The sequence below is a fragment of the Chamaea fasciata genome, unplaced genomic scaffold (genome assembly GCF_029207755.1).
Source record: "Chamaea fasciata isolate MVZ Bird 193981 ecotype frontalis unplaced genomic scaffold, bChaFas1.0.hap1 SCAF_9, whole genome shotgun sequence".
In the NCBI taxonomy this organism is placed as follows: Eukaryota; Metazoa; Chordata; class Aves; order Passeriformes; family Sylviidae; genus Chamaea; species Chamaea fasciata.
In genome coordinates, this window is record NW_027094094.1 from 21,539,485 (window position 1) to 21,551,679 (window position 12,195).

The 12,195-nt window shown below is 43.2% G+C and overlaps 1 protein-coding gene across 1 annotated transcript; it reads right to left on the reverse strand.

Annotated features, from left to right (window-relative positions):
* Nucleotides 1–1,190: 1,190 nt before the first annotated feature.
* On the reverse strand, nucleotides 1,191–11,941 carry COMTD1 (catechol-O-methyltransferase domain containing 1). Its single transcript, XM_066191470.1, is given in 8 exon segments — nucleotides 1,191–5,609; nucleotides 6,323–6,456; nucleotides 7,885–7,939; nucleotides 8,196–8,314; nucleotides 9,083–9,188; nucleotides 10,187–10,311; nucleotides 11,604–11,802; nucleotides 11,804–11,941. Coding segments are annotated over 8 exon segments (1,029 nt in total). The 3' UTR covers nucleotides 1,191–5,456.
* Nucleotides 11,942–12,195: the final 254 nt, after the last annotated feature.

Consider the following 12,195-nt stretch of genomic DNA (forward strand, 5'->3'; position numbering starts at 1 on the left):
AATAACTTGTCTGAAATCCCACATTAATTTCCCTCTTTTGCAGGTTTTATGTTTGTTCATTTCCTTTCTCAAAACATTGCTTTAAAAATTATTATAAAACAGGTGACTTAGAAACCACGAGTAGCTGCAAATGCATGAGACCAATTTTGTGTGATTAGAATTATGCAGAGCCTTTTCATCTAGTGCAAATCATTGGCACAATATGCAGCAACAGCAGAGAAATGCCACAGCCCTGGGAAAAAGCTTGGCAGACCAGAGCAACTGATGAGTTAGGAAACAAAAGAATTTCTTTAAGCTTCTCTGAAGAAACTTCAGAGCTCACTGTGGCAGGAAATGCTCATTTGCAGCTCTTATGTGTGCACAAAGAGAAAAATCAGCTTTGTCATTCTCTCACTCATACTTATTTGGGATGTCATCAGCAATCTCTCCCTGAAAGACCCTTCTTATTTGTGATTTCCACATTTTCATTCTGGGAAGGCCATGATAATGCTGCCTCTCCTATTAACATGGAATGAGCAATACAATCAAACGTGCCCACCCAGAGATGGGCGCAGATCTTTTGTGTGTGGGGTGCTTTAGTGTTGTAATTCTCTAAGGGAATGGTTTCTCCCATTCTGACCCCCTGGAGTCTCCTTACCACATTGAATGACCCTTCCTTCCTTCTCTGACCTAATTGGCTGAGTGCCAGCCATCCTCCCAGAGTGGGAGACTAGATAAGACCCCTGTACTTCCCCGTTCTTTCTCTTTTCCCCCTGGAACTTCAAAGAATAAACGCCTGGGACAAAGCTCCTGGGGAAAGGGCCTCTTCTGATATCTTTTATCTCGTCCTTGATAAAAATTCCCTCTAAAGCCTCGTAATAACTGAATAATCTCAAGCCCCCAGAGACAGGCAGGGGGTATTTTTACACTTTAGGTTATTTGTGTTGGTCTGGCTGTTCTTTGGAAGAAGAAATGGAGCCACTCGGCACTGTCACCTTCCTCAAGCTAGTGCACTGATGGTGCCATGAGGGAGGAGATCTGTGCACTCTCAGTAGATGGGATGGATAAAACCAAGCTGTATTAATCTCAGCTAGCAGGGGGTTCTGGTTTAACCCCAGCTAGCAACTAAGCCCCTCAGAGCTGCTCCCTCACTACCTCTGGTGCAATGGGGGAGAGAATTGGAAGGGTAAAAATGAAGAAAACTTGTAAGCTGAGATAGACAGTTTAATAAACAAAGCAAAAGCTGTAAAAACAAGAAATTAATTTACCACTTCCCATCTGCAGGCAGGAAAGCAGGGCTTCACCACACATAACTTGGGAAGACAAACACCATCACTCTGAATGTCTCCCTTTCTTCCTTCTTCCCCCCATTTTATATGCTGAGCATGATGCCGTGTGGTATCCCTTTGGTCAGTTTGGGTCAGCTGGCCTAGCTCTCCTTCCTCACAATTTTTCATGCATCCCCAGCCTGTTCCTTGGTGCAGTGGAGTGAGGGGAACATCAACACTGTTTCCAGCACAAACCCAAAACATAGCCCTGTACTAGCTGCTATGAAAAAATTAACTCTCCTCCAGCCCAACTCAGCACACAAGGAGAAAAATCTCTTAAACCAGTACTGATCTCTTAGCTTTTTTACATTGTGACCATTTAGGATCAATTTCTTCAAGTGATAAACAGAACATAACCAGGGATGCAGCCAACTGTGTGCTACTACATCATCAAAAACGAGCCAGTTATGGCAGTTGCTGCTGTTGCCACTCCAGTATCAAGACTGCAGTGCTTGAGATATGGCATATCCCTCAGATCTGAGCTGCAAAGGTTTCTGGGAACTGCTAATGCCTCAAAGGAGTTGGGATGAAGTTTATATTCATGTTCCTTTCTCTGTGTCTTCAGGGCTTTGTCACAAGTTTGCTAATTGTCTTCCATGAGCAGCAATTCACAGAAAGTGTTGTGTGTAATGTGACTGAATTCAAACAGATTAAAACCATTTGAGTTTGTTAAAAGGAGTGACAGCAGTATCAGAGGTTCAACAAATGCCTGTAAGTTATGTTGTACTCAGGAGCCCAGTTTTCTTTAGGCCATTACTTTCTTTTTAAACATGAGAGACTGAGGATACCCCCTGCTTCACCCTCTATGTCCCACCAGGACTAAAAGCTGCAGCATTGAAAATGCAGAACTGAGCCTTGAGCCCTGTGTCTACTCTTGGACAATGAGCTAGTTTCTTGGGGGCAGCCTTCTCTCTGGGTTTCTGAGCATCCAGTCTCTGTCCTGCTCATTTAATTAGCTAATAGAGATGCAATACCTACTCTTAAAAAGTCTTCTGTTCCCTTACCTGTCACCCATGTAAATATCATACCATACCATTTTGAATGTGACATCTTTGGAGCAGGGACTCAGATACCCAACCAGCAGTTAGGATTACATGTTTTAATTCCCATGGTGGCTTCTGGGAGTTACATTAGGGGGAATTCTTTTTTCATTGTTGTTGTCATTGTTTTTTGTTTAATGACCCATCCTTCAGTCCCATTTGCTTCTGAGCAAGTCTCAGCTGTACATTTGTCACCTGTGTTGGCCCCTCTGGGGTCTTCCCTTGCAAGCAGAAGAGATGTTGCAGGAACAGCTGGCTGGGAAGGTTTGGGCAACAGCTGTGCCCCTGGGTCAGCTCCTCTCCAGGGGCAGAAAATCCTGAGCCTCTATAGCATGAGCAGTAGCTCAGGCAGATGTATTACCTGAGAAGGGTGAGCAGACCCAGCAGACCCATGGGCTTCCATACATGGTGTCTCCATTAGAGACAGACAAAGACCGCACTGCGTTATTGGGTGGTCCACTCCCATCAGCCAATGGAAGTATAAATTCTCATTGCCCCACAAATTCCCCATAGCTGATTCACCACTCAAATTAAGCCATAATTATGTATTATCAGCAGTCACTTCATGGTAAGGTTGAAGGATTAAATGCAGTTAGTGGTGATGAATTCCAGATGTGCAGGACAGAAGCCTGAAGAGAAGGCCAGTTTCTGAGTAACTACAAGATAATGTATTCTAAATATTTGATTCAATTAAGCTTCCTTCTGCTCTTTGTTTCCACTTACAGATGGCTCATCAATCTATAGTTTAGGGACACATTGCTATTCTTTCTAATGGTAATTAGGTGATCAGGATGGAGACAGGTTTGATGAAATACTCACATTATGATCTGCATATTTAAAATGGAACAGAGTCCAAAGCAGAGGCAAAATGCTAGCTGGCTGCTGCACATGGCTTCAGCCTCAGGCAGTCGATAGGTCTTCTTCTAGCATAGGTAATGGGGACTTTGCCAGTACCCACCAAAGAACAGTTGTTTTTGAATTCATCAACTATGAGTGCTTGTATCTAGTTTTGAATGAGGTTAAAGCCTTACTTGACAGTTTCTTGCAAAAATACTCATGACGCTCTCCCATTTTTGGCTCAGCTTCACTAAGAGGGCTCTTGCAACTTGGAAAATAGTAGTAAAACAGTTGTAGAGTCTGTGATTGATCTTCCAATGACTTCTCCATGTTTGGGAAAGGCCATCATGGTACTTTTAGGGCAGGGTATATATTCTTAACAGCTTCAGGCTTGCTCATGTTTACCAGCCTCTAGCTTCTGAAAGCAGGAATATTTGAGCAGATGCCCCTGCTGTTAAAGGGTCCCATTTTGTATTTTTAACCCTTAGGATTCTTTTGGTATCTACCAACAAAGTAAAATTGTAAAGTAGAACATGGCCAGAAGCTCTGCATACAAACGTGCAATGATCTTGTACATTCCTTTAGCCACTCCATCTGAGAGCTGTTATAGCAACTAAGAATTTAATAAGGTGTTATTTCTTTCATGCAGAGAAGAAATTTGAGGAGTGCAGAGGTTTGAAGCTCTGAGGGTAAATCTGTGCTCAGAAAAAGAAATTGGGCAAACTTTATGCCCTATTTAAATTCTCATTTAAGGGCAACACGCACCTTGTCCTGGCCTTCTCCCAGACATGGATTTTGCAGTCAGTCCTCAATTCAGCAAAGCACTTAAGCACATCCTGATATGCTTTGCTGAATCAGGGTTTTAAGTGGAAGTGACAGAAATAGAATTGAGATTTCCTCAGTCATAACCCTACTCCTAGCCATCCGGCAATGCTTCCTTTCTTCATTGCTCTCCACTGTATACATTGCTCTCCATAGTACACTATGGCAAGCGCCTGAGACAGGCAAGAGCCATGCTCTGAACTTCTGCCCCTTACCAGAACTCAAGCCACCAGTTGAAATTGCAAAAATAAGAGCCAAGTGACAGGTTTAAACATTCTGAGACTTGAAATCTTTCTCCCTGGTGCCTCGAGACATTCAAGTGCGTTGTTTAAGCGAATGGATGAAGAATTCTCTTAGTTCTGATACAGCACCCCTTCAGGACGTCAACAAAACTGAAACTCTCTTTATACATACGATACCCTTCCAGTGCTATCAGTCCCCCAAAACAGTTACTAGTGAAGCTTTCGTCTGTAAAATGCTAATTTCAATTTATTTAATCAATTTTTTATCTGTAATAAAGAATTTCAGGCTGAAATTTTGTTACATGCTGCCTAGGGAAGGGAATCTCTGCTTGCAATAATGATTTGAATAGCCAGTTAACAGCTGTATTGCATCCTCATAGAATCATAATCCTTCTGTAGGCTTGCTACCAATACTCTGTGCTTGCAACTTTCTAGGAAACAAGCAATTACCAAATTGCTTCTTTGAGGGGGCAAGGGGGAGGGCCACAGGAGAGAGGGAGAATTGGCTTACTTCTTGTCCATTTGCTTCTCCTCATTCTGACTTAAAGAAAATCTACCTGTGCGGTTACTTAGGTTAAAGAAATCCAGTCCTTGAGCACAAGCGTTTTAGAGAACACAGTTACTGTATTGCGAATACTGTTTGTCCTTTGGCAAGCTTTTAAAAAGAACTTTTTTCTTTTTCAAATGGTGTTTTTTTGAGGCTTATTCTGTAGTATCCTTCAAAGATAAGGAATGACGTACAATATATTTAGTCTGGGAAGGCTAGCAATCTCCTTGATGCTGTTTCATTAAAAATCCATTTTTCTATTATGGCTATAAACATTAGTAAACTGCACTTCTTTTCCTTTTGATGGTACTGACTGATTATTCTGCTCCTCAAGAGGCTCTTCTAGGACAGAAAATTACTTTGTTGCATTGAGTCACTTGGACAATCTATAGAGGGGGTTTTTCAACCACTGTCTTACAAGGACAATTTCACGTAAGTTTATTTCCTTTATTACAATTAAAATAAGAAACCATAGTATATTTCATAATAAATCTCTTTTCTACTTAACTGCCCTTAGGATCCTGCTGCTCCTAAAGTCTTTCCCAGATGATGCTATTCAGTGGAGATATAGGCTAAATTAAATTTTTGATACTGTTCCACCTGCATTTTTTCTGATGATTTGATGCTGCTTGCTATTTCCCATCTGCTGGGCTTCCTTGAGTTACAACTTGAATGCTAATGTGACTCCATCCCCCATGGGAAGCATGCTGATATTGACACGTGCATCTCTGTGAAGCTTCTCATTGAGGCGGTGGATACTCTGTGCTGCCAAGTCACCCTTCCTTGGCTTTAGCACCTTTCCATTCCAAAAGACCTATTGAAAAAAGAAATATGATGCACCTCCTTTCTTCCAATATGGTTCTTGGACCACAAAGGAAGCTTTGGAAAAGTTCCTGTATATTTTTTGGAAACTGATATTATTTGTTGTATTTCAGACATCTAATGGTCTCTGACATGGAACTCTTCTAAGTAACAGGGATTGAGAGTCCACAGAACTTGTTAATTGTACTTCTACTGTAGATTTGAAGAAAAAAAAAAAAAAAAGATGTCTTGAAAAACAGTTTTTTTAAGAGCTCCTATTTGGCTGCCACCATAACCCCAAAGGTTAACATCTTTTGGGGATGTGCCAAAGGTGCCCGAAGTTTAACATTCTTTGTTTCTTGTAAAAGTAATTAACTGATAACTTATTCTTAGTTACTGATTACAAGTGCTACTTTTGCTCTTGTCTAAGTACTGTACATAGTATAAATGCACTACAAGACAAACCAAAGTAATACAGAGCATCCTCTGTAACAAGTAACAAAAAAAAAAAAAAATCTACGTTTTCTATTAGTGTTTTATATAGCTTACTTAAAGAGTTTACGCTGAATTTTCTTTTTGTTGTTACGTGGAACAAACATGTCACAATTAGCAAGCCAACTGCAGGTCAGAAATCACATTACTAGAATTCCACTGTAACTTTTTTTCTTTTCCCACAGCCAGAAGCAGTAACTGCCTGTGCATTACCATCAGAACCGCAGTACTTACATTATCAATAGCTATTATTCCCCCTTTCTTTATGAGGCGCAAGCATTTTTCATAGTACTCATTGTAGTTTTCTTTATCGGCATCAATGAAAGCAAAGTCAAAGGTTTCCGCTTCTCCACCAGCCAACAGTTCATCTAGATGAGCAACAAAGTGAGTCATTACAACCTGGCTAGTGCTGTGCAGGGGGAAGTAATACATTTGTGTCAAAGTTCTCATTAAATGTTTTGTGCTGCCTTCTTCTGCCTGACCAGGCAGCCTATTCCCCCACAGGTAATTACTAGAAAAGCTTATCCCACAGAAACCAACCTAGACATTATGTATGCCATAAAACACACAGTTACTGAGTTCTGTGTGCTTAGGAGTTTGTGGAGTAGCTCCAAACCTGAAGGATACAGCTGGGACTGCTGAAAGGTACAGTAAAAACAAGTCACACGCTTTGAAACTGGACATACTCTACACCTTCAGCTTTTTTTCAGCTGAGAACTGTTTTCTTGAGTGGATTATAATTCTTCTCACCTTATGAACAGGTTCTAAATGCCAGTCTCTCCTTGCAGATCAAGTGCCATGACATGGGTCATGAACAAACCCTGTCAGAGGTATTTACAGCAAAAAATTGCTGTAAGTAGTCCCTCTCTGGGCCAAGGCAAATGGAATTAAATTTTAAGTTCTCCTAAAGAGACTTCTTGACTGAGAATTCCAAATTGCCAGTTTCAGAGGAGGTGAGTGCTGTCTCCTAAGGTCCTCTGCCACCCCTCTTACCTGCCCTTAGCCTCTGTCAGCAGAAGATCTTGTTGTCTGATGCAGGGCCTGGACAGAGCAGTTTGACAGACTTCAAGGAGCGTGCATACCAGCAAACTGCTTATATTTGCCTCTTTAGAAAGGATGGATTTCAAAGTAATACAAGGTTATCAATGGATATGTGGATCCATCAGACACCTTTGCTGGAAATCCATCAAACACCTGCATCCAACAGTCCTAGAAAATTTCTTGCATTTTCAGAACATTTATTAGTATTTTCTCTACCCCATATTTTCTCTTTCCTTGTATGAGAAAAGTCATTGCCTCACTAATGGCCTTGAATGCTTTTGGCACATCCTAAATTTGAACTTCCCTGAACACAATTCAGCCTAAGTTATATATTGGCTTCTGAATTTTTTCTGCACCTCAGCCCTTTCAGGGAACTCTTTCTCTCTTAACAAAGGAATTCTTGCCTAGAATAGACAATGGATAAGAGAAATTTGGCTTTGTCTAAATAATCTGTTTTAATCAGCTTTCCCAGAAGCAGCTGACAAAAGTACTTGATAGGTTAAACCAAGTGATGGAAGGACAGGTGAGTGACCAGTACAGCCCACTACACAGGACAAGCGTTTTCTTCATCTCTGCTAGCAGACAGGAAAATTGTGAACTCCTAAGGATTTTTACTTTTTAATATAAGAGAAGCTGCCTCCCTGTTAGCAAAAGGGATCACATTCACAACCATATTTAGTCTTAATAGAGGGTCTATTGTATCCCTCTTCTATTTCTAGGGAAGGGGAAACAATTGGTTATTTCAGGTTACTTACCAAGTGTTTGAATTGCTGGCTTAATCCGCAGGTCAATTTTATGCTCTACTCCTGCCTAAGATGAAAAAGATCAGGGTGTCAATAAAAAGTCGTCAAGAAATAACCTGTTAGTAGGCTGTACTCAGGGAGTGACTGGGGTTCAGATAGTTATTCTATTATTTCTAGGTTCCAAACACCACTTATTTTTCTCCCCAAACAGAACTCTATCAGCCTCCTTTAATGATAAGGAGTGTGAATGTGCAAGTCTAAAATATCAGTCTCCTCACATGTAAAGGCAGCTGTCCCCATTGTGTACAGGAGATGTTGCCTACCTCCTTCCACAGTGGCCTTCCAATTTTGGCATAGTCCTCATTTATATCACAGGCAATAACTCGGCCATTATCTGGCAGGGCAAGTGCCATATTCAAGGCATTATAACCTGTGAAAACACCTAGGAAAATCATAAGAGACATCAACACTTATTGTATAGTGAAGAAAAGGACTACAGGGCTCTCTTCAGGAATAAAACCCCCAGAGGAATTAAGGATGGCAATTGGTTAATAGACAGTAAAGATATTTCATTTTTCCTTCCATTTTAATGTAATGGTAGGTTGAGAGGAATTTTTACTTTTTAATTTTTTTTAAGTTTGCTAATCTTTTAGCAAACTTCAATGTTGGCTTTTTCCAAAAGGCTCATGGACAGACAAGGCAGAGTCTGGTCTTGCAGGTGTAATCCAGAGACACTGGATGAGCAGCTAAATACCAGGGAATTGTAACAGCCAGGCCAAGAATGAAGATGGTGGGAACCCATACCTGGCTGGTCAGCATCAGTCTATCTTTTAGGACATCCTGGTAATATAGCTGCACCAAGCAAAGTGGATTTGATACAGGGCCTGTGCAGCAAAATATTTTCTTCTAACAAGAAACTGATACAGGAAGGACAGAATACACCCTATCCTGAAACTGCTGAAGACTCAAGCGATCTATTTAGCTCAGTTTTTCAGAGTGCCTTGGAATTAATGAGCCATCCATGCTGATGCCGAAACTACTGAATGCACAGTTAGACAAAATGGCAACCACTTTTCATGCTGTAGTTTGCCCACCTGTTTGCAGACAGCTATGCAGTGCCTTACTGGATTTGGATATTTTATGTTAAACATGGCTGTGTTTGGAGAATGATAGTCAAGAGTTTTATTTTACTACAAAGTGACACTCTTACCTACTTCAATAACTTTCTTGGCTTTAATGAGTTTGACCAGATTTGCCATAAGCTGAGCCTGCTCACAGGACACCATCATTCTGCCCCAGGGATGATCAGCAGTGAGCTAGAGAAGGAAAAAAAACCTCAACACATCGCATCAAACAAAAACCAAATGTACCAAACTAATAGCCTAAAGAAAAAAGTCCTAGTGAAACTCCAGGAAGAACAGAAACCTCTGTCTTCTCCTTTTAGATGGCTTCGTGCTCCATCTATGAGCCAGAAATTGGTTTGAATTTAACTACAAGTAAGGAGGATGTTATGTGTGTCATAAGCAGTGGATATTCAAAGCAGTAATATGCTCCAAAGTTACAAACATTGCTGAGTTTGCCACAGCCGTGGTAAGTAACAAATAATCATAGAGGAACTTGGACTGTGAAAGTCCTTTATTTCCGTGAATTTACACAAAGAGATGCACTTCCTTCGAGATGTGTAGAATGCTTTAATGAACTGCTAGGTTCATGTCTGCCAAAGGTCAGACCACGTCGTCCTGGTTATGAAGTGCAAACATGGAGAAGCTGTGCCCATCCCAGAGTGGAAGCGCTCTTGGCACTGAGGAATGGGCAATGGAGAAGCAGGGCTGTGCCACGACGGTTGAAGGGAAAGTACGTCTTCCTATTTGCTTTCTTCTGCTAGGGATCATTCCAACCAACCTGTTCCAGCATATTCTTTTATACAAGAACAGTTTGTCTCACCTGAAATTATTCAAACCTGAGTCAGGATGTCTGGTCTCATCTCTGACACTGGAGCCTGATGGAGGACATTACCTCTTTGAGCTACAGGTTCCTTACATGCCAACCAAAATGAACAGAAGTCATCTGTTCAAATCCAAATCAAGAGCGGCCCTAACACATGGCCTTGGGAGCTGAGGATAGAAAGACACGTCTAAAATGTATGCCAATACTATTAAATAGTCATGTAGGTAGCCCTGAACATTGAAGAGTCTGGGCAGTACCAGTTAAAAAAACCCTCTAGTAGGTAAGAATATAAGACACAGTAGGACACACAGGAAGGAAACGTGCCCAGGATCCCAGCAGTTCAGGATGAGGTGTGCGTGATACTGACCAGACGCAGCTTCTTTAGAATGGGATGTTCCCGCAAAGAGTGATCCAGTATGTACCGCCGGAGAGGACTGTTCTTCCCCATCATGCCACTCGGTGTCCCAAAAACTAAAGAAGGGTATCTTTTACCTACAAAAAATAAGTAATAATAAGAACTTTTATACTTTCCCGTTATTGCCAATTTAAATAAAGTAAGCATTGAAGTATTACTAAAGGTTAAGAACTTCTCCACTCTAAAATAGCTGTGAAAATGGAAAACGCAACATAGCTGGACAACCAAGTGGACTATAATTTTTTTCCCTTCTCCTTTTTAGCCTCTAAAATGTCCAGCCCAGGCTTCCAAAGGTTGAAAAGGAAAGGCTCCAGTACTGTGCTGTTTGGTGGCCAATATGATGGTTACAAACTGCCATAATCTTACAGCAGAAGTAACCCCATCAAAACTCAAAGGGCAAGTTTAAAGAGAGGAACATGAAGGAGACGCACAATTTTCTTAGTCTGGGGCCCTTGTTTTGCAGATGAATAGAGGCTGCCAGGTTTTAGGCCCATCAGCTGATGTGTCTTCTCAAACCCTGTGCTCTCCTCATGACACTGTCCTGCCCTGCCCTCCAGCCAGGGGAAATTTGCTATTGCTCAATGGCTTGTTTATCGTGAAACCATTATGCACACAAAGGAGGTGCTGGAAACTGAAGTTTACGGATTAGTACATCTACTCAAATACAGAACTGACTGCAGCTTTCATGGCCAATGCTTCTTTTACCAAATGGATCAACTATTTTGAAGAAATAACAAATTCACTTCCACATCTCCTGGTGGTTGTTTGCTACTACAGAACACTTTTATTTGTTTTCTGTTAATGGTTATGTTTTACAGACGATCAGGCAGAGATGTAGATTATTTCAACAGCTTGCCTTAAATCAAAGTGTAAGTAACCAAGTGCTCGCGTCACAAACCCAACACCAGCCTCCTTCCCCTCCTGAATCGTGGGCGCGTTCTTCCTCTGCCGCCGGGGAATGAAAACGAAACTGCTACCAGAAAACAATGCTGTGCACAAGGCCCACACCCCGGCCTTTCCGGGCTGGCCAAACAAATGCAGGCAGGGGACCGGGCGGGGAGCATGTCCTCCTTCGCTGGGACCTTTGCCCGGCCCTACACTGCGGTAGTTGGATTACAGGGAGCGGCTTGGTCTCTAAGAACATTCCTGTATTTACTGCCGCAGCTCAGCAACACAAATCCCTGCCCGCAGGGCAGCCCCATGGGGTCTGCTCTCGGGACGGCGCCGGGCTGCACCCGCGGCGGGGACTCCTGCCCGCCCCGGGAGGGACCTGCCCGGGCGCTGCGGTTCCCGTCCCCGGTGGGGACACGAGGAAGGCGCAGCCTTCACGTCTCCGTGTATACGGCAGGGCTTGGGGGGCGCCGCTTACCTGCAAGCATACCCGTGACAAAGGCGACCCCCAGCATCGCCGTCCCGACGGCCACTTCTTTGGGCACGCTGAGAAGCGGCATTGTGGAGCCGGGAGCGAGCGGCGAGCAGCAGGGAGCGGCGCGGGCCGGCCCGGTCACACGCGGCGCGGAGCGCTGCGCTCCGCCCGCCCCGGGAGGGCGGGGCCGCGCTGCCCGTGCCTGGCGGCCCGGCGGCGCCTGGGCTCGTCTTGCTGCCACTTACGGTCCCCTCGACCCGGCCTGCCCCATGCCGGGCTCGGCTGGGGTGTCGAGAGGATGGGTCACCCGCGGGACGTGTGCGCCCTCCTCTCGGTGACATACTCGGTTGTGGTGTGTAAAGTGACAAAGACAGCACCTGGGATTTGCTATCACCTCCTCAGAGGCTGGTTCTGGTACAGCTTCACCGCAGCCTTCGTTTTAAAACATACCCACGTGTCCTGTGAGCTTGTAATGGGCTCTGAACTATTTTTCACAGAAATATGCTCGTAAGAGGCTTGGTACTCCAGCTAGCCCAGGAAGTGAGTTCTCTTCTTCCCCTGGAACACGTTTCTTCGCAGCTGAGGTGTAAGCAAT